This window comes from Macaca fascicularis, chromosome 8 (assembly GCF_037993035.2).
Source record: "Macaca fascicularis isolate 582-1 chromosome 8, T2T-MFA8v1.1".
Taxonomy (NCBI): Eukaryota; Metazoa; Chordata; class Mammalia; order Primates; family Cercopithecidae; genus Macaca; species Macaca fascicularis.
This window is the reverse complement of record NC_088382.1, coordinates 72,191,934-72,218,845: the sequence shown is the minus strand read 5'-3', so window position 1 is coordinate 72,218,845 and position 26,912 is coordinate 72,191,934. Positions and strand designations below refer to the sequence as shown.

The following is a 26,912-nucleotide window of genomic DNA, read 5'->3' as shown; positions in this document are numbered from 1 at the left end:
TACATGGAAATTTTTAGATGATAGACAGACTTATTAAACCCCACATTTTGTTTTTATGGCTTCTTATAAAACAGTGAATCTGGTGAAATGATGCATTGTATACATGCTGAGGTTTTCCATCCAAAGACAGCGTCAGCAACATTAATGAGCATTACCAAATGCCACACAAGTCACAGTTGCTGACCTAAAGTAACTCACAATTGAGTATAATTAACAATATAGGACTGTGAAAGGAAAAACTTACCTTAAGGTGGATCCACATAGTTTAATAGGTAATACATTTTCAGAAATGTGATAATAAAATCTACGTATTTGAGTACTGAAGTTGAGTGTCCCCAAGCTTATTTTCATAGCCTTTTAAAATTTGCTATGCGCCATGTATTAGCTAGAATAGACTTGCACCTGCAGAAAGGAACATGGTCAAAGATAAATAGGATTGTATACCTAGCTCAGCAGTGGAATAAAAAAATAATGGACTACTTCAGAGATATATTGTCTACTCTTTCTCAAAAGCAATTTTCTAGGGAATTGGAATATGAGGAACTATAAGAAGAAGAAAGAATTGCATAAACTGGGCAATTTTCAGCTTATCAAAGAGCTGTGCTGCAAAGAATTGTTTGAAAGTTGGTTATTTGGCACTCTCTGGGGTTACAAATGGTTTTTGATAGCCCAGGAAAGCCTAGCTAAGCCACAGTGCTATTGATATATAGCATGGCCATAAAGTATTAGTAAAGTTGCAAGCAATACTTATAAACCATGCACAGGGGTTTTATTGAGCAATGTTCTTCTGGATTCCAGAATTACAAAGAATACATCTCCTGCATATTACATCCAAACTCAAGACAACAGCAGAGTCCTGTGACACCTGGAGCAGCAATGACAGGGACAGATGTTGTACAGGAAGATGTATTTCAGACAGCAACAGAGAGGGTAACATTTTAGTGAGCTAAAGGAAAAAGTCCCACGTACCGGAAATGCAATAACTATACTTAGAAATGTTAAGAGAGTTTATGTTGCCTATTTAGAGAGGCATTTTCTCAAGCCAATATCCCTGGTCAGGCCTTCCCAGATTTGTGGTATTATGCATGTACAGGCTACCCAACCAGCACCATACAAAAATAGCCTTTGTAGCAGTAGGGAGAACCTGGGTGTAGACATTCACGGTGTTGGGTTGGAATCTCAGCCCTGTTTACCTCCCAGCGATGTGACCGTGGGTAAAATACTTAACTTATTGATGTCTCCTTTTTCCTATCTATAAAAGAGGGATAATACTGACTGTGTGGAGGGAAGTTTTACAAAATATGAAGAGTTATGCAGAATACCTAACATAACAGCCATTGCATAAACATGAGCTATTATTATTATACCTTCCCACTTATTGAAACATTGTCAGTGGTGATGTCAATTTCTGATAAATTTAGGTCTTTGGAGAAATTTGCAGAACAGCCATTCTCCAGTCCTTCTTGCTGAGAGATCCCTGACTCTGGTCATGCAGCTAGGTGTCCCACCCAGAGGATAGATCACACCGGACTAAGCCAGGACCATTTTACAGGGATTGATCCAGGAGAAGACAGGGATGCAGTTCTGGTCAATTAGATATGGAAAGAAGTATGAACAGTCTTCTAGGTATGGACAGTCTTTCTCTCCAGACAAAAAGAGAGCTGTGAGAGAGAAGAGGCTGTTCTGCATCTGTCCTTTTCCTTCTCCAGTTGAGTATTTTCATGTGAAAGCATGAGGCTTGTAACTGCTGATGGAATATTGTAGCTAAGCTGGAAGACCAAGGGAACCCAAGAAACATCAACTTGGAGCCCTACCACTATTAAACATTGTTGAACCCCAACCCAGTAACTATTTCTTCCTTGATTTCTTACTATGTGAGATTTGTTATTAATAAATACCCATTGTCTAAATCTGTGCTTCTTAAACACTCTGTGGTTAAGAAATTATATTTTTTTTACATTTTCAATCACTTGAGGACAAAAACTATTGTGAAATACAACAAAAACAAATTCCTAGGATAAATGACCAGCCATTGGATATCATAATACATTAAAATTGCTATAAATGTTTCTAAATGCATACTCTTAATTACTTGGCTACTTGCAGATCAGAAATAAAGTTTGTATTCTGACCAACAATCTATGGGACACATTTTCAGTAGCACCAGTTTAAACAATTTTTTCCTGAATTATCTGCTTCCTATGACCAAAATTAGCCTGATAGTGTAGGAAACATAATAACCCATTTATCAAAAAGTCAATGAATACCTACTGAACAACTGTTAGGTGTATATCAGGACACAAGCACTGTGGGGAATACAAAAGCAAGTAAGGCAGGACCCTTTCCATTCTTCAAATAGAAGAAAAATATATATGAATAGTAAAAGGTTAACTAAAAAGTAAAGTAATGTGGAACATTAGCATGAAATAATAGTGTAGAGAAGACAACCATCTTATAATATTAAATGTGTTAACGTCACATGTTATCTGCCAAGAGAATCATAACAAATAATTAAGGGAAACATAAGAAACTGCGGATATTTAACCTAAAAACACTGAAATTTTACCATGGTTCACTGATTTAGTAATTTGTTAAAAAGGAAACAAACTGGCAAGTTTTCTGTGTAAGGAAAAATGTTTTGCAGGAAAATCAAATTGAATGATTTGTTCTATTGCTTCAATTCTGAATCATATCTACATGCTCCAAAATTTTCATTGTGGAACACAATAAGATAATTATATTTATGTTTTGTAATAACTCAGAAACCAGAGTTATTACGCTTTTGAAAATAATATGATATCATGCAAACATGTTTGAAATATAATTACTGTACTACAGCAATGATGGATGTGATGCAGGGCAGATGTGCCCCATAATTGGGGCTTAGCCTGGGAGGTTTTGGGTTCACCCAGGGAATAATTCAAGGGCAAGTCAGGGTCTTAGCAACATTTACTGAAGTGGCAATGCACAGCAGCAGCAGAGGTCCTGCTCCTTGCAGAGCAGGGTTACCCCATAGGCAGTGTGCCCAGAGGAGCAGCTCAAAGGCAGTTTGCAGCCATATTTATATCTGCTTTTAATTATATACAAATTAAAGGGTGGATTGTGGAGACATTTCTACAAAAGGGGTGGTAACCTTTGAGTTGTCGGGTCACTGCCAGGGAAAGGGGCAGCAACTTCTAGGTGTTGCCATGGCAGCAGTAAACTGACCTGGCACACTGGTGGGCTTGTCTTAGGGACAGGCGCTTCTCTCTCTTCCCTGTTTTAGCTAGTCCTCAACCTTGTTTGGTGTCTGAGCCCCGCCTCCAGAGTCGAGTCCCGCCTCCTGCCTCAGATGGAGCCAACTACAACTATTACATGAGACATACATTATAATTTCTCAAGATTTCCTTTAAATCACATAGTAAGTAAAACTAACTCATGCAATGTTTCCCTTGAATATGTCTGAAACTTTGATATCTATTTAAAATAATTATTTTTCTTTCATATGTGTATATTACTAAAAGAGGTTTGACATCATTTAATAAGAAGGCAGCATATGAAGAGAGAAATCTTAATTTATTTTAGCATGATAATTCCTACCAAGGTTACATAAATCTGGAACTATTTCACGTCACACTCTAAAGTAGTGGTTTTATGATTCTTTTCAGTAGTACGTACAACTCCTTTCCCAAATGAAGTCTTATTTAGACTCCAGTGTTTACAAAACATAGAATCTTAATTCTTTCACTCAAAATCCTCTGAGCCTTCATTTCCTATGGAGTAAGGCCAGGGGAGGGGTCCAGGGCTCCTTGCTCGGTGTTCCCTTACTTCTTCACTCTGAGGAGTCCAAGAGGAGACTTTCTAGGACCCAAGGATAGGAGAGAGAAGTGTGAACGGAGGGAGACAGGAAGGAGAGAAGGAGGGTGAAGAGACCAAATTCCTTTAAAGCAAAGGAGAACTCAATTTAAATCAATTTTGTGGGCCATGGAATATTCTGAAAAATAGATCCCCAAGGTACTGTTCACTGGCACTGTGGTGTTATATGATAAATGCAGGAATCATACCATCTTGAGGCCACTAACTTTCAGGTACTTAAAAATCTCAAACTCAACTGCAAAAACACCATACACAAAGGTTAAAAGTTTTGAATTGTTTTAAATTTTCTTGCGTCCAAAAATCTGAAGTCACCTGATTACAGTGTTAATGCCACATCTTTGTATAAAAATGTGTACTATAAAAATGCAGCCAAAAAGATTTCACCATGCAGAGCTTTCCAGCGACTCTACTTCAGAGTGTTAAAAATTTAAGTGTGAATAAAGAAGGGAATAGGCTTGAAGACACAAATAAAATATAAAATAGATTTACTTTCATATTTAAATAAAATTACCTTATTTTAAATTTTTGTTAAAATATATAAATATTAAAAATGTTTGTTTTGCCAATGCCATGTACCAATTACACGTCTATAGATGTTTACTGAAAGCTGCTCAGTTTATTTCTTTGACTCCGATAATGGCTGTCTCTACCTTTTTGGACAAAAGTATCCCCAATCTATTCTACAGATCTTCACAGAAATATTTTCCCAAATATTCTTCCATAAGCGTTACAACATGTCTGTGTAAACACAGACAAAAGTGTTTACAGAATTTGATTATGTCTGGCAGTTTGTAGAAGAGATTAATTATAGAATAGTCACTTTCATGGCTTTACTGTGAAGAGAAAAGCAAAGAAGTAGTAGAAAGAAGGATGTATGTACTTTCAAGCCCCAGGTAGCAATTTTAAATAATGATTTGGGCAGTAGACAGTTAAGAATAGATCACTTATACACTGACTTAAAATTAATGTAAAACTTCTTTTCTGTAATGGCACCTTTTTTGTACCTGTTTTATCCATGACGTGCTGCCATAAGCTGTATGCTTCTGATATCACTCTTTTCTTAGGTCAAGAAAGCGGCCATGTTGGAAATATTACCTGGCTCCTTTCTCAGCCATATGGATGGAAGAAGGCCAGATCATAAAACATTGCTCCAGGTGACCTCCAAGAGTCTCCACAAGAGTGTCGAACTCACAAAACATGCGGCTAGTGAGAAAGATTCATGGTGTGACACAGCCAAGCTACAGTCCCAGGAGCAGTGGCACATGCACTGTGATGTTGTAATTTTACCATCACAATGGACAGCTGGACACATCAAGCTGCAGCTGGGGTCTGCAGGGTGAGGATGCTGTATCATAAAAATTGGAATAGAAGCCTCTGTGCCTGTATCTTTCTCAGTAGTAAGAGCTTGACACAGAACACAAGCAGCAGCTGTAACTAACTTCGGTGCCAGGTAAACTCCAACTGCATTTTATTACATAGGCCTAGACCAATAACATAGCGTAGAATCACTAGTTAGCAGGTACCAAGCCTTGGGAACCACTAAGGAAGCTTGAGAACCAAGTGGGGAAGGAATAACAAGGAAGGTGCCCAAGTTTCTCTAGTCAGCCATCTTACAATATTGTTACCTCGTTATTCTTCCCACTTCTAAAACAGAGAAGTTTAAGTATTTAATTAATGTTTTAATGGATACCAACTGCAGAGCTGAAGATAATATACATACTATCTTGACTTCGCCAATATTGGCTCAGGAATTAGGGTGGGTCAGAACATGCCAAGTGGGACAATGACACCAGGGATGGAGAAAACAGGGCAGAAGCAGGTGGCCAGCAGGGAATATATTCCTTTCAACATTCTGAGACAGCTCCTTAGGAGGCGAATAATCCACCATTAGGCTAAGCAATATGAATTTCCTCATTTTTCCTTGTGAACCATTTCCAAATTAGCTTTCTCTTTAAGTTTGACTGTATAGTTTTGAAAATACTTCACTATGAGAAATATGAAACTATCATATTCCTTTGTTTAAATGTATCTGACCAATGTTCAGTGGATTGCTACATATATTTAGCAATTAGCCTATATTTAGGCATTCCAATATTTACTGCTTAAGAAAACATTGTGTTTCTGATTCTTTTGTCTGTAGTTTATTACTGTTTAGATCTTCATACTCAGGACTTTCTTGTAAATTGGCATCATTGCATGTATCGACGTTCATATATAAATATGTAACGTAGTCCTGCCCAAAGCACCATTTCCTCTATACTTGAATGGAAAATAAGTCCAAAAATATTCAATGATTTTATTCCTTAGGTCTACAGATGAAGATTATTAAGTTTGCAATGGTTTACTACACTGTCTTTTCAGTAACATCTATTTCTAATGTCATCTGATTTTTGACTACTATCATAATTATATACCAACTTGGATTAAGTTATGTCACATTAAATATTGCTCCTAGAATGCTAGTCCTGTCATCTAGTTGTGATTCTTCACCCATCCATTCATGAGGTCAGCCTGCAGTATCACTGGAGCACCTTGGAGAAAAGCATGGCTGCAAAGCAGCTGATGGCCCATCAGTGTAATTCTGATGCCTGTGGGATAACAGTTCTCCAGTGTTTTTCCTTTCATTTTGGGCCATGAAAAGTACATAGACATTACAGTTGGCACTTAATCCAAATGTACATTTCAGATTACCTCTTTAATTAATACAAAGCAAACTACATATTGACTAAAGAAGTACATTTCTATTTTTATAAGAGTTTTGACTACCATTATCCTAAGAGCATTTTAAACCTTTATTTGGTGGAATGAAAATTAACCAGCATTTTGGAAACAAATTAAATTTTCTGATAACTAAAAATATAAAAATACATAGTTTAAACATGTTAAAATATGTTTAAATGATATTATCTTTTTAGCCTTGATGTGGTCCTCTAATGTGAAAACAATATTATTTTCTAAATATAGTGGGACAAAAATCAAGCATTTGGAATTAGAATTCATGCAGAGTTTTGCAAATGCCAAACCAGTTTTTCATCAATAAGGAAAATTAATATGTTTTACTTTGTGTTGTGTTGAAAGAAAAACTGAGCTAAAAAATCATATTACTTATATCTTTAATCAAAACCTCTGCCCTACAATAAATGTATCATTAGTAGGGAAGGAGTTAAAAAGTGTGTAGAAAGACCCTTTTGGTTGGGCCAAACAAACATATTAATAATAGATGACCAATGTGCCTCTGTATGATGTACGGTCTGTGAAATATTACAAAACGTTGTCTTCTACTTGCAAAATGCTTCAACAGAACCACATGCGTGAAGAGCACATCCCTAAGGACAACTCCATCTGTGTATTTCCAACCACAGCTCTCTTATAGATGAAAAGAGTGTTAGGGGATCTTTGCAAGCCTCCTAATGGTTCAGTGGCTTCATCTAGTGCTTCTCTCTAATTGGCCCTGCATTCAAGACGCTCTGTCAGTGGTCTGGTTGCCACATTCAAATCTTTGGCAATCACAATACTACAAGGAAAAGGAAGAGTTTCCCAACAGACATCAAAAAGAATTAGTGGCTTAAACTTTTATGGAGGAAGAGGATACTTGTGAGTGTAGATCCCAGTGGTATTAGCAGATTATATCTGGACAGTGAGAAAGCTTTGTCAGAAGTGGTTCATCAGCTGAAGAAAATAGAGCATGCAAAAATTGCAAAATACTTGGTCTGCAGAAAGCTTGCATTTCATTCTTTTGTTTCGGGATAAGTTGGGATTCCTCCTGAGGGATTCCTAAAACAGATGTCAATAATGAGGGAAAGCTACCCTCTACCAACAGAAATGCCAAAACAAAACAAAAGAAAAAGCTGTGTCCCTGGGTTATTGTCTCTTCTTACTACTCAAGTCATCTGGATTACATTGTAAAAATCACATTTCATGTACAGAAATTGCTTGCTTAAATAATTACTCTTCACAACAGATTTGACCTAAGTCCAGAAGAGTGACTCTTTTTTAATGCAGTCACAATACTACAATCGAAGATCTAATCTAAGATCACACACACACAGTTTGGTTATCTGCATTTCTACATTTCTCATGCTTTAAGCAATAGCATAACATATAATTTCAACATACTCCTTAATTTTCCCACATTTCAGTTTTCTCATCTGTAAATGAGAATATATTAATATCTGCCTCATGAAAATAAGAATGGTACAATGGAATTTGAGGTACAAGAGTATTTTGTTTCACATTGTAACAATGATTGCTTTTTAAAATTTAGAAGAGACATTTTACGAGCTAAATAAGTTTTGGTGTGCTGCCACATAAATCACCTTCTTGAAGCCTCCTTCAAGATAGAATATTTAGTATTTCAATGTGGGGTCAATGGAAAATGCAGATTATCCCAGTCTGGAAGAACCAGATGTGGGTGTCAAAAGGTATTTCAATCATTTCACCGTTGATTATTTGACATCCTTGTGGAAGAAGCTAATTAGGACCAATAATGCCAACAGGTGGAAGAACTGGGTATTGGAGTAAGTCCACCTTTACCTCATGGGAACTAATCAGCACTCATTAAGCAAAAATAACTTTCCCTCATAGCGAGAGATTCTAGATTCTAGTCACTCACCTAGAAGTACAACCTATAACCCATTATCAGTTCTGAATCATTTAGCCACAAATCAGTTACCAACAAATCAGTTACCATGCAAAGTGTATGAACACTTTAGGGAGATCCAAAAGCTATTATTAAGGCCAAAGGATTTAATATTATAATTTTTTGAAAATAAAAACTTCTATTTTATGTTTAAACAATTTTACAGATGTATTCAAAGCAATAAATAAAACACTTAGGTTATAAAATATACTTTCTATACATGCATTAATTAGTTACACTGAAAGCTTATGAATCAGTTCCAATTTGGTACAGGGAAAAAAACTGGCCTGATGAAGAAAGCCCCTACCTGGTGATATGCTAGTAAATAATTTAACAACTGGCCTTGGGAGCTTAAGGAGGATATTTCTATGCTATAAACACTTCATAAAAAATTTTTAGCTACCAATATGATGTCACTGGATGTACAACTGGGAAGAGATACTCAATAGATAGTCCTCTGTTATACAGAATTTCCACCATACAAACTGTATGTAAAATTCGTACCATGTAGATGTAAAATAACCCCCAGAGCAGAGATAACAGTATACTGCAATAAAATCATTAGAAAGTGTCGACTTTTAAATATATATACTTTTGTTTTTAATATAATTTAATTATAAGTTTATATAGTTAATTTTTAATAAAGCTATATTTAACAACTGGCTCACATGATTCCTGGAAACCTATCAGGAAGCTGTCCCCAGTTGTTACGAGTCAGCTCCGGCCCATGACCGTCTCCATCTACTGTTCACCATCCAGATATAAAGCAAATGAATAGAAGACAATAGAAATCAAAGCAAGTTTTATATTCTCAGAGACATTTAAGATTCAACAGGAGAGACTTTAGTATTGAAGCATCACACACATAACTGCTTTGGAGCTAACAATGGCTCTAGATGATTTCTTGAGGACCTCTTGAAGTTAAGAAATGTTACTTTTCATAAACTATAATTTGAAAGAACTTCATCAAGAATTTATATTTTAAATACAAATTTGATAAATAAATTATCATTAACAATCATTTATAGCTCCCATTGTCTTAATTATGATCATTTACAGCTAGCTACCAGCACAGGAAACATAACTTCAGTGTAGAGCACTCCTGTTTGTACTTTAATTAACCAATTTAACCAATCAACATCTGTAGCCTATGGCTTCCCACATGCAAACTCTTATTATACTAGATATTAATCAATACCAAAGTATTACTGTGCCTCTCATTACTGGAATAGAAACTTTGAGAAATATATTTATGACTTATCGTCACCCCTGTTGAGCTCATATCCCTTACGAGAAACTGATCACTAAAATCCTGTTTCAATACTTCTTGTTAATAAAGGAACGAAGCATTCTAAAGAATGCTACTCTATGCAAAAAATGAAAGAAAAAAATCTAAAAAATGAATAATATCATTAACACTGCCAAGATCTTCCCCTTGCTTCCTTTAAAAATAAGCTATCTAATTCTTGCAATTAGAGCCCTTGTCAGTACTCCAACTCCTGTCGCCCACCCACCTTCACCTTCATCTCCCTTTACCAATGGATAAAAGTTTCTCCTCCAATTCAATGAACTGCAGATGCTCTTACCAGTGTCAAACAGAACAGCAACCTACTAGTTCAAGTGTTTCACATTCTCCAAGTTAAGTCAATGCCTTCACCTGATGATTTTTGTTGTTCGTTTATTACTATGCTTATCTTACAATATCTATTCTCTTATACTCTATCAAGACCTAAGGTAAGAATGTTCCATTACAGGGCATTTATAGCCTACCTTCCATTTTATTTCAATATCTTTGCAAAACATATCAAATTAAAAATGTAAATTAGATAGTTTGTGCTATACATCATTTGCATGTACTACCATTTAATTGGCATTTTGAATACTAATCACTGATGAAGTATTTTCGTCTAGTGTTATATTCTGCTGTAGATGCATGTTCACACACATTATCACAAATTAGTGTTAATGGGGATTAAAAGCATGAATTTTTGATGCACCTAAGAAAGAAGCTATACTAAATATAACCTTATCAAGTATTTGCCAAATAGTCTTCCTAAAATTGACCTCAAAGCATCCACTAATTGTTTGGAAAATCTCTCCTCTTTTTCAGAATTAATGTTAAAGTGTAACATAGAAAGTATTATAAGAAAATCAAAATAAGCAATAAAGAATAATTTGTGGTTTTCTTTTTAACTTCTCATTGTTGTCCAAAATCCTGTAAATCTTAACTTTCACATTCACCAGCTTTATTTTTAAAATAAGTAACATATTTATTCTCTCATTCCATATCATCTGCACAATGTTATCAATCATCCAACTCTCAACATGTTGTGAAGCCAAAAGGCACCAATACTCCAGCACTATGCCCACTATACCCTTCGTGCAAGTGCAGCAAGTGCCAAATTTCTGTGTAGCACAGGAACATCTTCGTGCAGTGTACACGGTGCACAAACTAATATTAAGGCCTTGGGCCAAATACACTCTACTTGTCTCCTGAATTCTTCAATGTTGCCGATCTGCTGTTTGCTCCAGTTTTCTTCCTCACCCTATTTTGATTTCATTCAGACGCTGGGACCCTGGGAAAAAGGGAAGGTCTATGTCTCTCTAGCTCAATAACATCTTGTCTGTCATCTTTTTCCCAAAGCATCTCAATTTTGTGTTTTCCGTTCTGATTTTTATTTTTATTTTTAATGAGTTATTTGTATTAAGTGCTTGTAAACCTTATTTATTTATTTATTTATTTATTTATTTATTTATTTGAAACAGTGTCTCACCCTGTCCCCAAGACTATAGTGCAGTGGCACCATTTAAGGCTCACTGCAGCCTCGTACTCCTGGGCTCAACTGATTCTCCTCCCACCTCAGCCTCCAAGTAGCTGGGACTACAGGCACAGACAGCCACAACCATCTATGTTTTATTTTTGTTTTCATTTTGGAGAGGTGGGGTCTCCCTGTCCTTCCAGAGCTGGTCTGGAACTCCTGGGTTCAAGGGATCCTCCCACCTCAGCCTCTCAAAATTTGGGGATTACAGGTATGAGACACCATGCCCAGTCAATCTGATCAAAAGATCGAAAACATACATTGCGACATCACAGGCACAATTTGTGAGAGAAAGGTAAAAAAATAAAATAAAATAAGTAGTTTATGTTTTAAAAGCAAAGACTATTGATGTTCTGGGGATAGAAAATGATTTATTTCCCAGAATCTTTTGATAAAGATTATCCTCCTAAGGGAAAAAAAAAGACTACGCAAAACAAAAATCTACATGTAAGTAACCAGAATGAAAATGATTTGATTAAAATGGAGAATATAATTTGACAAAAACAGAAGCAATTCATTATTTTATAAAGAATAAAAACCACATTATAAATAAATACTTCTTTCTATTTCAGTGAATTTTGTTCATCTCCATTTTCTTAGTTTTACAACCTTGAAATTTGCTTCACGAAGCCTGAACCACGTATGTTCAAGAGTATGAATATGTGTTTTTCATGAAATAGAAATTTGTCCCTATGGAACTGAGGATGCAGACCTGGAGAAGTAGGAAATAATTCTATATTGGTAAGGTATTAAATGGCAGCTTACAGAGACATGATTTTTTTTGAAGAGGAGTGACAGATTGAAGTTTCCACTTAAGGAAGATTAATCAGGCATTGTAGAGAGTGAATTCATTACATCTCTTGTCAGGGCAAGCAAGCTGAAGGGAGAATCTGGGAAAGGAGGTTTCAACCTAAAGAATTAAAAACAAATTAGGTTTCAACCTAAAGAATATGAAGTATTAGTTAATAAAATAAAAGGTGAAATAAGTAACTGAAGCTTAAGAGAGAAAAGGTCTGATGGATGTTATAAATTTCATAGTTATATGTCAGGGAGGCTTAAGTCATGAGAACTGCAGAACTTTCTTATGAATACTTATTAGAAGGACATATTCAAACCAATGCTGATCAGGGTTACAAACATAAGGACTCTAGTTTGAAATCTATTACACAGCATGGTGACTATAGTTAATAATACTGTATTATATATTTCAAAATTGCCAAGGGAGTAAATTTCAAATGTCTTGCCACAAAGAAAATGATATGTGAGGTGATTAATGTGTTAATTAGCTTGTTTTAATTATTCCACAATTTATGCATATATCAAAACATCAAATTACCTCATAAGTATATATTATTATTATTTGCCAATTAAAAATAAAAATAAGAAATTTGGTTTGCAAAGCAGAAACAGGAACATTCCTCAGCCTCACAAATATGGTCTACAACCATTTTTAGTGTGTCCTCTAGAAGAAATGTTGAAACTATTTACTTCAAGCAAACCTTGAAACCATGCAGTATGAGCCCTGAGGCACTTTTATCAAAGCAAAGTGATCTTTCCTGTCTAGGCTAAAGAAATAGATGCAGTGTCAAAAGGGGCTGCGAGGAGGCACCTCGCCCACTTCCTCCTGGGGCTTTTATCTGGGCTCCCTCTCCAGACCAGGCTGTGAACCCAACCCAGCCTACGACCTAAAAGAGCAGAGAACCTATTGCAGATACACCAGATGCTACACGTGCAGAGGACAGGCAGTCTCAGTGACTGACCTATTCAGGATAGGAAACACGACACTCCCTCTGATACAGACCACAGACCTCGAAGAGTCTGTTAGGATGATTCCCTGCTATGCTAGACATTAAGCTTCCATAAGAGAAGCAACTCTTCTAAAACTCTATTTTTTTATTTACTTATTTGTTTGTTTGTTTATTTATTTGGAGACAGAGTCTTTTTCTGTCACCTCGGCTGGAATGCAGTGGCATGATCATAGCTCACTGCAACCTTGACCTCCTGAGCTCAAGCAATCCTCCCACCTCAGTCTCCAAGGAGGCAGGGCTACAGGTATTCGTCTTACTGTTTGGTTATTTTTTTTTTTAATTTTTTTTTTTTTTTTTTTTTTGTAGAGACAGGTCTCACTTTGTTGCCCAGGCAGGTCCCAAACTCCTGGCCTCAAGTGATCCTCCCACCTCAGCCTCCCACAGTGCTGGATTATAGGCATGAGGCACCATACCCAGTATCCATCCTAAAATCTTAAAAAGCTAAGGACATTCAGAGTGGCAACTCAGCTAACTCTGCCCTCAACTGACCTTCAGAAATTGGGTTTGCCCCTAATAGCCTTAAGAAGTATCCAGTCTTTTCTCTTCAAGTTCTTCTGAGCCAGGGAACTCTTCATTTGAATAAACGTTCCCAAGCCTTGATCTACCTCAGAATCATGCAAGGAACTTTCAATAATTTGAGACTCTCGAGCCCTTCTCCAGAATATTTCTATCCAGTAGATCCTGGTGAGCTTGAGCCACTATTGTTGAGAAGCTCTCCCAGATGATTCTGATACTGCTGATCCAAAGACGCCCACGAGGGCAGCACTGTTTAGGGGTCCTCAGGCCCGGCCTGTTGCCTCTGCTGGCCCAAGAACTTAACCTTTTGACTCTGATTTTTCCTGCCATGACATCGTCTCAACCTTCTGCCACCCATAAGCCCAAATCCATATGCACATTGAGCATAAGCATTTCTTTCACCATTTAAGTGGTTTTAATTAAACTTAGGTTTGTTCTACCTTAAAACATAATCCAGACTAGCTCTCTCTCTGTATTAAGTTCCTAGGGTTTCCTTGTATCACAACCAAGTGGCTTAAAACAAGAGGAGCAACTTATCTCACAGTTCTCGAGGCTAGAAATCCAAAATCCAGGTGCCAGCAGGGCCCACTCCCTCTGAAGCCTGTAAGGGACTCCCTCCTTGCCTCTCCCTGGCTTCCATGGGTTTGCCCGCAATCCCTGGCTCACTCCAATCCTCAGTCTTCACGTGGCACCTTGGAAGAAAGGGAAGGTCTACTGTCTCTCTAGCTCAGTAACACCTTGTCTGTCATCTTTTCCCCAAAGCATCCCAATTGCGTGTTTTCCCTTCTGATTTTTGTTTTTATTTTTAATGAGTGATTTTTATCTCTCTGTGTCATCCCAGTGTCTTTCCTCTGTGCTTTTCTGTCTTTGCGTCAAATTTCCTGGTTTTAATGCCATCAGTCATAAGGAATTAATGACTTCATTTTAGCTTAATAACTTCTATAAAAACCACATTTCCAAATAAAATCACATTCTGAGGTATGGGGAATTAGGACTTTAGTGTATCTTTTTAGAGGACAAAATTCTTCCCATAACACTCTTCTCAGCCCTTTACTGTCAGAGTATTCTCTTATTTACTCAATTATTCATAAAAACAAAATGCTCTGCTAACTGAAAGGTCTATGTCATTCATTACAACTAATCTATGTTAACTGTATTAATGTTAACGCTAATTTAAATGACTGCTTAGTACTTTACTAAACATTGAATAAAATTATTTGTTAATTAATTCTCATTAAATAAAATGACTCTCTTGCTATAGCATGATTTACATGCCATGGAAATCATTTCTTATGTTGACTTTGCTTCTACAGACCTGGCTTCCTAGGACAGAATACAAAAGTATGACAATTCATGTATTTTTATTAAAATGATAGTTTTGCTCTTAACCTCTCAGAAAAAAAATCAAAAGATACAATTTGATCATAATCATTTATTGGTGTATGTCCTTTTTATTACCGATGATTGCAGCTCTATGCTTTTTGTGTTTTGTTTTACTTTTCTCTTGAAATGTCAGCCCTATTTTTAAAGTAAGTTGATTCTTTCCAACCTCTTCTTCCGTATCTTTTGCTGGCTCCTTGTTCTCTACTCACCTTGTATTAAGTCCCATTTTTGGTTCTAGTCTCAACTATCTACTCTCTCTCCCAAGGTGATCTCATCCAAGGCTTTTTAAATATCAATATTGTTCATGATTCTTAATTCTAAATATGCAGTCCAGGCTTGCCCTCTGGGTTCCACACTCGTATACCTGACAGCTTTGGCCTCAAGTCTCAGAATCTTAAAGTATCTAAAACAGAACCCTTATGTATCCAAACACATCTGCTGCACTTACACACACACACACACACACAATACCCAAGCACCACAGTTCATTGTGTTACTCATGATGTAACCCTTCAGTATTGGCTAATGCAGAATGGTTTCAATACCAGTCACAGTATAACTCAAGTCTCATTAGTAGACAAAATTTGAATTTCACTAACCTTTATCTTTTCTAAGTTTCATAACATGAACCACAATGTTGAAATAAAGAAAGAGAATGGAAACAAAATGATTAAGAATTATATTACAGAGGAGAAGAAAAGAACTATTAAAATTAAAACCATGTCAAAGCCAAAGTATCAGTATAAATACATAGTACAAGAAATATATTTCGGCATTCGCTGTCCAATATCTATGACAGGTGAGCTGCATCTTTCATAGCACTTAGTTAAAAACATGTTACCACAGCTACACCAACCCCCTACGGACCCCTCTTAACACATTTATCTCGGCACTCTAGTGTCATAGGTGCTTTACTCACAGGTGGTTTGAATGTGGTATAGAAAGAAACTTAACTAAACTTCGTTTCCACTGTGAGAAAAAAATGCTGGTTTTCTTTAATTTAAGAGAATGTTCTCTATTTATTTATTTATTTATTTATTTATTTATTTTTATAGAGTGTCACTCTGTCTCCCATGTTGGAGTGCAATGGTGGCATCATAGTTCACTGCAGTCTCGATCTCCTGAGCTCAAGCGATCCTCCCACCTCAGCTTCCCAAGTAGCTGGGACTAGAGGCACAAGCCACCACGTCTGGCTAAAATTTTTTAAAATTTTTTGTAGAGATAAGGTTTCGCTATGTTGCCCTGACTGATCTGGAACTCCTGGACTCAAGCAATCCTCCAACCTTGGCTTCCCAAAGTGCTAGGATTATAGGCATAAGCCACTGTACCCAGTCAGATGTTCTCTACAATAAAAAATATTCATCTATGAGTTAAAAGCTGCCTATTTTCCCTAAATTTTGTAGGGTTTTCTGGTACCACAGATATGTCCAGTGAAAGTTTTGAGTTCTATTTCCCTGATTCATAGGTCTAATAGTAAGACTTTCACCTTGAAGTGACAAAAGGTGCAATGAATGTCCATGGGTAATAATAACATCCTGAGACAAAGTTGCGCTGAACATGCCAAAGTTGCGTTGAACATGCCAGAGTCTGACCTCTGTGAGGTCGGAAAGATGTCTAAAGCTCTGTGGGAATAATGCCTGCCGAAATTAGTTCAGTGCTTCACTAAGGCTACTCTCAGAAAATGGCTCTGAAATGAGATGTGGCATGTCAGACTTTGAAATCATGCAATTAAGGTTTATTTAAAAGTGGTACCTGAAAAGAATGTGCTAAAAGCATATGATCAAGTGTTTCTTTTTATGTATAGATTACACCTATCTAATAAGTATATACAGTATTATAAAACAAGCAAAACTGAAAGTATCCTTCCAAAAAAAAATGTACTTAAAGGCTCTTGGATGACTAGATGAATTAGTGACACAGTAACAAATCACTTCTTTAAAAAAAAATTATTTCACATAGTTTTTGATGGCCCTGTATTCATACTTTTCACTTTCTCTTTAATTTCATCTAGGAAAATCAGGAAGATTACAAACATAAAACCATGGAGCAAACACCTTGAGGGCAGAAGCCTGGAGAAAAACTAATGATGAAAGACAGCCAGAGCAGTGGAGTGAGGAAAGTAGACAATGACTGAGATTTTGCAAACCAAAGCTCATCCACAGATACTAGCTTGAAAAGGATATGTTTGCTCCAAGTAAATTTCCCAATTTGAGTTTTTATTTTCCCACTCCGGACAGTAGTTCAGAGGAAATGGGAATAAGATAATGAAAAGCTTTTTATATGTTTCTTTAACTTTTAGGAGGAGCTAATGTACCATCTATTTGATGACCTCCCAGTCAAGCCTTAGTCATGAGCATGTAGATTGTCTTCAGCAGATGTGTTCTCCCAATGCCATCCTCTTTTAATACCCTCGTTAGTTCACTGCCTCATAACCTCCATTGTCTGATAGCTGGTGGAAGCAGAAAAAAACATAAAAGGGCAAAAAAAAGACAATTGGTTTCAGTAGAAAGTGTACCAGATTTGGGAAACAGGGATCTCTACCCTATGATATGCTGAAGCAGGCTTATATGGACTCGGAGTTAGAATTGGTTTTGTTAGATTTTTAGGAATTTTGTGAGCTAGTTGTTAAATACAGCCATTATTAAAAAATAAATTATGCAAACTTAAATGTAAAGAAATCCTACTAAAAGCCAAGATACTGAATAGTTAATAGTTATTCCTTCCAAATTATTTTGCTGTGTTTTACTTTACCAATGCTTTTGAGGTTATGCCTATCTTATGTATATGATGGAAATGCTATATAAAGGTAAATTTGAAATTGTTCAAGATGGAAGTATCTACACCAAAGAATTTGGCAAATCCCACAAATCAGTGGTTGCTTACTGTTTTGCTGATTGTCTAGGCTTTTTAAATAATGGAGAAATATTTTAAGTAATGCATATTAAACCTAAAAGTGTGTCATGTCTATAGACATTACATTGTCAATAGCATGAAAGAAACTGAGGAAATAATTTTTAAGTATTTAAAAACTATTATCCAGTTCAGCCAAGAATCTATTCATGTAATTGATGAAGTAAAGTTCTAATATTTTCTTCCAATTTTCACTTTCCTCTTCTTAAAGCAAACAAAAATATTCACCAGCATTCATGTCAGATCTATAAAACCAAGAGTTTGTCAAACTCAGCAAAAAGATTCTGCCAAAATTAAATGGCTGTATGGAATTCACACTAAAGACTATTACATATTTTACTACTGCTAATCATTTGTCAGCTGAGAGTTACACATCTTTTACATAAAGAAGATTATCTTGTATGATATTACAATGTAATATATACATATGTTTTGTTTTGGTTACAATTCAGTTGTTAAATGCTTACCATCACCCCAATATTTCTACCATCCAAAAACTACTGATTATGGATAAATTGTTTAACTCTGTGAATATCAACTTCCTCACCTGCAAACAAATGAAATGAGTATCTACCTCACAGGATAGTTTTAAAAGTCAAAAGAAATGTTTATGTCAAAACCCTGTATGGATTGCAAATGTTATGTATTATCAGAAATTCAGCAAATATGTTTTAGCTCCTAATATGAGCTCTAACAACTTGCAGAGTTTGCAAAGGTCACTAATACTATGGTCCCCACCCTCAAGTTGCTTACAATCTAGTGGTGAGAAATATGTGTTAATAACCTAAAATTATTTAAGAGTGTATCAAATGTTTTATAACAGAGGAAAAAGTGAAGTGCTATGAGATTATAGGAATATAAGGGATTTTACCTGGAGCACCAAGGAAGACTTCGTTAAAAAATGGAATTTTAAGATAAGCTTTGACAAATAAGTTGCATTTGTATCAACTGAGAAAGTGGAAAGAGGGGCATGCTTGGCTGACGGATGAAATCTCAAAAACATTATCATCACAATGCCTGTTAAGAAAATCATAATTGCATTGATAAATCTGCTACATAAAAACCTTACTTGTTATTTCCATGTAAAATAGAAATTATGCATTATAGATTATGCAATCCAGCGTGCCTATCCATAATCTTACATTGAATCAAGAGTTGACTCAATGTTTAGTCAGTTTTTCCAACTTACAAACCATGTCCCTTTCTAAAAACCAAAGTACAAATCAAGCTCCTGCCTTCTTAGTGAAAGAAAACATTCATATTGTAAATTTTTAAAATTATTTTTCAAGAAAACTATAAAATGTATTTCATTCAAGTATTTCACACGACAGAAGGCACTATCCATTAGACTTAAAAAGTGGTCACTGATTTCAAACCTACGAATACATAAATTACGCATGCATTAGGTGAACAATGAAGGGCACATCCAAAGTGAGGTTTTCATGGGAGACTGGAACACGAGACAAGAGAAAAGTGAAAACATTCTAAAACCTTCATGTAAACAAGGACTAACTACTAAAAAGCACGATTTTATCTCTCAGTTAATAAGTCTTGCAAGGGATGACATTACTAAGTAAAGTTCATTGCAAGCTTTTTCCTCTCGCTTGTCAAAATATGCTAGGTTTATATTTGTGACTCGAAAAAAACATACAATGCTTGGAAGAAAGCTTGACAGAGCACTCAGAATCTGTCTCAAGTATAACGCAAGGGAGATGTCTATTAATCTCTCACACACACAAGTTTGACTCAAAAGGTCTGTGGCCTTGACCTCAAGTGACCATGGAATAGACCACAGGGCCAGTCCAGGATCCAAAGGGATTAAGAGGAGCATTTGCTCTGCTCTGAAAGGCCCTTTTTTCTCCACTCTAGTTTCTAACTTCCCATTACACACACTCCCTCTGAAAGGCACCGCGCCAGTGGAGCCGGTTCACTCTGTTCTCTCCTTTATGACAGCTGTCAGTCTGTCGCCGCCTGAACATGCAACATTTCAACAAAATCCAAAGCGGAATTGGAAGGGCAGGGGCTGAAGCACACAGCCTGATCTCCTTCCTGGAGGTCCCAGACTCCTTAACCATCACCTTTTAACCTGCCGAAGGTAAGAACCACCTCACTCTTCACTAACAGAGTTGAGGAAGCTTCTGTCTCCTCAGAACCTGGGCATTCACACACATTGTGTAATTAAGCAACATTCCTGGATATCATCCTAAGAAGAAAGAGCCCGCAAGTCCCCGTGTAACTTCATCACGAACTCGGAGGGTGCTAAAGCCAGGTGTCGGATCAAGGGGCAGGGAAATCGCTCACTTCCCCGGCGCCTGGACAGCAACCCCTGGACCGCGTGGCGACGCCCGGCGGGAGCGCGGCGAACCCCAGCGCGCGGGACCGGGGGTGAGACCGCGCCCTCCCGCAGGGCAGGGGCGACCCAGCGAGTGCCCGCGGCTAGAGAGCAGTGCGAGCCCAGCCGGGCAGCGAGGAGGCTGGGAGCCGGGCGGAGCGCCCTGCTCACCCTTTAGCCCCTTGCCTGGAGCTGCGGAACCGCAGAGGGAGCCGGAGAAGCCGGTCCTAGAGCAGGGACCTGTCCTGGGGCAGGGGCGCGCGGGGCACTCACCAACTGCAGCGCGCAGAGGCAGATGAGCGAGCAGCGTCCGGTGCAGCAGCCCATGGTGCCGGCAGCGTCCGAGCGGCGCTGACTGCCAGAGATCCGCGTCCTCCGCAGCTGCTGCCTCCTGACTCCGAAGTAGTCCCCGCCCGGCCCGGCCCAGGCTCCCTGGCCCCGCGGCCGCCGCTCGCGGCTCCTGGGCTCCTGGCTCGCGCCTGCCTTTGTTAGTTTCCCGGCGGGGCGGGCCGAGGTCAGTGCGGCGTGCACTACCCGAGCGTCTGGCGGGGGTCCCTGCGTCCCACTGTGCAGGTCTGCTTCTTGGGGAGGGGGAGCCAGGCAGGCGGGGCGGGGGGCGGAAGGAGGCTACAGATGGCGAGTGGGTGAATGTCTGTTTAGGGGAGGGGAGTATGTAGGAGGTGGGCGTCTGGAAAGTGGAGTGGGCTGTCTGGGTCCGGGTGTGTGTGTGTGAGTGTGTGTGTGTGTGTGTGTGTGTGTGTGTGTGTGTGTGTGTGGTGGGAGGGGAAGAATGAAAGGGAGTGCCGCTGGGGAGGATCGGCCTGTCTAGTTAGGAGTCTTTGGGGAGAAAGGAAGAGGAACAGAGAGAAAAGAGAATGAATATGAATGAGCGTGAATTAGGGCGGCCGGCGGCGATGGAGACCCACGTTGACCGGTGTAACTGGGTAGACCCAGCTGGGCTTTCTCGCTGAGGGTTGTGCTGGGGATTGGGAGGGTGGTCGGACGCGTTTGCAACGGAAGGGACACGGCTTAGTTGAGCTGCCCCAGAGGTGGCGAGGATGGGAGTTGGGATGGCTTGGGGTCAGGGGAGGAAGGATCGGGGCGCGAGACACCCAGGATGGGCGGGCGCGGCGGAGCTGAAGGCCGAGCTCCGGAACCTGCCGGTCTGCTAGGGGGCCGGCGGGCGCTGCGCAGGTGAGTCTGTTCAGCCGGCGTTGAGCTCTCAGGTCGGGGATCTCCGAGCCAAGGTCGCTTCTGCCTGCCGCAGCCGGTTGCCTGGAGGACGCCCCTGCTGGAGTCTGAAAGGGAAAGTTGGACAGAGTTGGTTGGCAAGGGGCGCTGCGGCTGAGAGGTGCTCTGGCCCAGGGCGCCGGGACTAGCCAGGACGCCGCAGGGAGACCTGGCTTAGGGTTCTCAACTCACAGACCCTTTGAAATCCTCACCGGGAGGCAGACAAGAGAAGTCAAGAAAGAAGAAGATGCGTAGCTTTTTCTAGAAATGGGGAAGGTTTCCGGAATGGGCATAAATATGTCTTCATAGAAATAAATTGTTTGAGAAGGATTTGGAAATCAGATCTCGGATAATTAAGATACAGACAAACTCTGTGAATCCTGTGGAAACTCTCCTCTCTCTCCCACTTAATAAAAGAGAGAGGAGGCGTTCTGCAGAGGATTAAATTTCATCAGGGCTCAAAGTCAGATTTTATGGGCGCATTTGTTGTACCTGGTGGAACTGCGCAAGGAGCTCAAAAGCACACCAGAACAGGGAACAGGCCTGCAGGCCAATTATCTCGGAAAAGGCTGTCTTCAGAATGTGGCACAGAAACCCTGTTTCTAGCCCACTGCTGCCCTCCTGGGTTCTTCGCGGTAGGTTGGTAAGAAAAGGCAAGACATCTTTGCATTTTTAATACTTCCACTCTAGACATGGAAACTGCTCAAGCCCTTAGTTTGGGCATTAAAAGCAGTCCTATTTTTATTTTTATCCTCTTTCTGAAACGTTTCTTCAGGATCTATGTTTATAATTTAAGACGGTTATCATTCCCAAGGAAGTCTGCACATCTTTGAAATTCTAGTAGGGACACACGAATAACTTCAGGATTTGCGTTAATAAAAGGGTCAAGAACATTCATTGTTTACATGCCACCTCTGTTATTATCGTGGAGAACGGAGAAGTCGAGTCAGAACTCCCCCTCCTTTTTTAACCCAAGCTTTAAGACATCAGTGATCAAGGATCATGTGAGCACGCTGCCTTTATGCACAATCCACATACTTGCCATCATTCTTGATGGATGAAAACAATAGGAAAAAATGAACACTGAACAATAAGTAGTTTAGCATATAGAAAAGGACGTTGCAGAACATCTCAGGCCATTGACCCTCTAAAAGCTGTAGGAAGCAGCTGAAAAGTGAGAGGACATGAACAAGTCTTCTATCTATAACTTCCAGAAACTGTTGTAAACTCTTCATCTCCAGAGACTGTGATGAATGATGGTAATAAAAATACTGACACTTTCTTCTCTCCAAATCACATATGTTTACCCCAGTATACTTTGTCATGATTTTATTTATTTAGGAAGTACCATATTAGCAGCTAACCTGCACTGGGTCCTTGCCAGGTGCCATACACCCATCTAAGTGCTTTATATGTGTTCACTCATTTAATGATGACTGCACCCTCATGGGGTGGGTGCTGTGAACATCACCATTGAAAAGATAGGGAAACAGGAGGAAGGGCTCCCCTGGCTGCTAAACCAGGAAGAGGAATGCAAAGCCAAAGAATTTGACTCTAGACCTCCTAGATTTACATATTCCCTATGCTGCCTCTGAAACTTGGGACACAAATAGCAGTTACCCACAGGGAAGCTAACTGTTCCCTCATAAGTAGGTGTAATAATGTACATTGATCTAACATTCAGAGTTAGTATCACCCATGTGGTATGATTTTAGGAGATCAGGAGGGTCCCTTGTACCTCTCCCTTTCCCATTGCCGCCTTTACTGATAGCCTCAAATTGGAGTTTCTTCCTTGTGTAATTTAAGACCGTTGAAAAATGCATTTGTACTAAATGCATTTAAACAAGAAACAAAGATAACACAATGCTAACAAGAAGTCTAGAAATTGTGTGAAGCTACCTTTATTTCTCTCTGCAATCTCTTCTCATTTTCTAAATTGTATTACATCCTGAACTAAAAATCTTTCTCCCTTCCTTTTTTTCCTTCCTTTCTCCATCCTTCCCTCAAATACTTCTTACTAGTTCACTTCTTAATTGCTTCTATGCAAAGGGCTGTGCTAGTTGCCTGCTCGGCAAAGGTAAATGGTATCACACCCTCTCTTCCCCTCGAGGGCTTACAGGTGGGAAGGGAGAGCAGATGCAGGCATAAAGTAGCACTCCCTCTGAAAGAGGTTAGTGCCAACTGGTTTCATTAAGTGTTCTTCCTGTGAGAGTTAGAGAAGGTTTAAAAGAGGAATTACCAGTCTCTTGGGGAGAGGAAATGAGACTAGAAAATGACAGAGCAATGGAAAGGATGGGGCCTGGACAGGAGTTTGGTGAAACCAACTGGAGTGGAAATAACCTAAGTAGAACAGCCCATCCGATATATGGCTGTTAATACTGCTTCTTGGCCGTAGAATCTCAGGGAAGCCATTTTGCTCCCCTGTGAGCCCTATTTTCCCCATACTTAAAGTGGGTATGATAAAAATGACTGCGCCAGAGGGCTAAGCCTTAGCCTTTTCCCCTTGCTTGTCTCTGTGGAGTTTACAGCCTTGATTCATGCAGGTCTCAGCCTCATGTCACATCCCATGGAGGCCTTTACTTAACAGGCCTCCTAAAGTAATACTCCAGTCACTCTATTTTTCTTCCAACTAATTGTTTGCATACTGTATGATTTCCTGTCTCCCCAACTCAAATACAAAGCTGTTTTCCCAGTGCTTATAACAGTAGTTAAATTCAATATTGTTGCAGGAAGAACAATGATGGGTGTACATTTTTAGCATAATACTTCACACATCATGTTGAACATATATGTATACGTGCACATATATAGTATGCAGTGAGTATTAAACATATGCATACACACACACACACACTCTTCTTAAAGCCATTTGAGTCTATGTGTTTGTTTTGTCTTGTTTTTGTCTTATGTCTATCTCTTCTATGCCTTTATTTCTTGGTGAAATTCCTTTTGAGAAACTTCAGTCCTATCTCCCTTAAGGGAAGAGTGAGTTGTCCAAACTAACAGATAACCTGGGGGAGACAGCACATCCAGAGGCCAGATCTACAAGTGCAGATTTCCAGATTCCCAACTTCTGGGGATTCACTTTCAAATACTGGCTGTGGGACACCAGCTTTAAGTTTCTCCGTAAATTAAGATTATTTTGAATTAAAATTACTCCTTAATTATTGCACTGTTTTTTATTTGTTTAATTGTTTGTGTAAGCCTCCCAGTTCTGCATTTTTACTGAGTCGAAGAGTTTATTGCCTGATTAAGCATTCTACCTCCATTGTGAAAAGTTCTTCAAAGTATTAGTAAATGTATGTGTTTCCTCTGATGCCTACTTAATTGTGAGAACCTCATTGGGGCCTTCATGGAGCAAGCAAATTATAATTCTCTTCATGATTCTCTTCATCACTTCATGATTATCTGACAGATATTTCAAAGCAGTATGCCAGCTCAGGTGGAGTGAAAATAAGGTTTACACTGGAGCAAAATGTAGACACACATGTATGGCGAGTTTGAAGCATGCCTGGGAAGGGCTGCAGAACATAAGTGTGCCATTGCATGGCTGTTGAGACAATCCTTCTTGTTAGAATTGGTTCACTTATTATGCGTAGCAATGGATGTATGAATGTTGGGGGCATACAAGAGGGAAAAATGATAACAGTTATATTTTTTATATTTTCTTACTCTCTAAAAATATATTTCTTGATATTTTAAGCACTTTACATATGAACATTTAAAAATGCCCCCCAGATGGCTGTTTAATTGACAGATAACAAAGAAATTGGAGATGGACATAGGTGTGGGGGTGTTTCTAAGGTCACTGGAAAGCTTGTAGAGTGGGAGAAAGCAAAGAAGAAAGGATAAGAAAAGTTATTTGGTATATTTTGATTGAATAAATATTACTTATAATTAGTTCTGCAATTGGAAAGATATAGCCAAGCACTTTTTCTCCATTTCTGTTTTGTTTAAAAATAAGCCTCAATTAACATTAACTCTATCAGTGGCCTAAAAACACTGATCTGGTTATCATAATTAGTACTGTAGTGATACAGATTTAGTGTTTTTCTCTCTCTCTCTCTTTTTTTTTTTTTTAGATGGAGTTTCACTCTTTTTGCCCAGGCTGGAGTGCAATGGTGCGATCTCAGCTCACTCCAACCTCCGCCATCCGGGTCCAAGCGGTTTCCTGCCTCAGTCTCCTGAGTAGCTGGGATCACAGGCATGCACCACCACTCCCAGCTAATTTTTGTATTTTTAGTAGAGACGGGGTTTCACCATGTTGGCCAGGCTGGTCTCAAACTCCTGACCTATGGTGATCCATCCGCCTCAGCCTCCCAAAGTGCAGGGATTACAGGGGCGAACCACTGCGCCTGGCCCATTTAGTGTTTTTTTAATGTCATTCAGTGAGCAGCCCCCACCTACACTGGCAAGTTCAAGAATTCCTCACTGCTTAATTTACTGCTGAGTATTGGCAACCACTGGGATTTCTCTATAACGTACATGCATATTGTGTACCTTCGGAGCCACATGTCAGAGTCCTCATATCAGAGATACAAACAATTCATTACAACCATTAAAAACTCAGCTGCTCTCTGCTTTCAAGATTTCAGGAGCTCAGATCAGACAAGTCCTCATGGGCTAGAGCCCCAACAATTGACAGTAACAAAGTAAGAGCGAGGGTAACATGATTGAAATGAAAAGAAAACACAAATACAGTCTCTGCAAATCCTGATGCCACCTTGAACGTTTTCTGTAAGCATGCATGTGTGTATTTATTAGATTACATTAAGCACTCCAAAGTACAGAGAATAATGCCCCCACTACCTTCCATTTTCAAAGAAAGGAGGCACTGCTATAACATATGCAGAGAGAGAGTATTCTATCAGATAATGTACTTTTGGAGCAGATTTTCACACACCTGTCTGGCTCAAGAATCAACCCTGTATTACTGCATTATGTTTCTGTAAAAGGTTTCCAACAAGAAAGGTGAGTGAAAGGTAATGGGATCTCTGTGTATTACTTTTGCACCTTTTCTGTACATCTAGGATTATTTCTAGTTAAAAATAAGAAACAATCTTATACAAACGTGTGATGCATTTACAGTAAGCATATGAAATACTGAACAGATTGCCCATCAGAAACGTAAAACCTAACACAAAATATGTTAACTCAGGCTAATATGGAATGAACTATTTTTCAAAAACATGAGTGATAGATTTTTCTTATTTGTTCATGATGTATTAATATTCATATAAAATCACCAAATACACCAAGATACATAAATATACAATTTGTATTTTTTCATCGCTAAGACAAGCTTACATTTCAATACGAACATGACTCTACTTTTTCCCGTATATTTTTATTCAAGAAATTGAGAGGATTTTTAAAAACGATTAACTATTTGGTAAAACCAAATAGTTTCCCACTGTGTT

General features: G+C 38.7%; 1 protein-coding gene and 1 long non-coding RNA gene across 6 annotated transcripts in view; one reads left to right on the top strand and one right to left on the bottom strand.

Moving 5' to 3' along the window:
* Positions 1 to 20,809, bottom strand: part of NKAIN3 (sodium/potassium transporting ATPase interacting 3) — a 731,862-nt gene extending 711,053 nt beyond the window's left edge. For all 3 annotated transcript variants that reach the window (XR_006700386.2, XM_015454769.4, XM_015454770.4), the window contains exon 1: positions 20,536 to 20,809. Coding sequence is in view for 2 of the 3 variants with exons in the window: in XM_015454769.4 (XP_015310255.1) it covers positions 20,536 to 20,589 (54 nt within the window). In the remaining variant the exon portion in view is untranslated. The remainder of the gene's footprint in view (positions 1 to 20,535) is intronic.
* Positions 19,860 to 26,912, top strand: part of LOC123575208 (uncharacterized) — a 115,948-nt gene continuing 108,895 nt past the window's right edge. For 2 of the 3 annotated variants that reach the window (XR_012416447.1, XR_010577316.1), the window contains exon 1: positions 19,860 to 20,025. This is a non-coding gene — a long non-coding RNA (uncharacterized lncRNA). Of the gene's footprint in view, positions 20,026 to 20,375; positions 20,836 to 26,912 lie in introns of those variants that run through there. The other variant, XR_012416446.1, reaches the window with a different exon arrangement.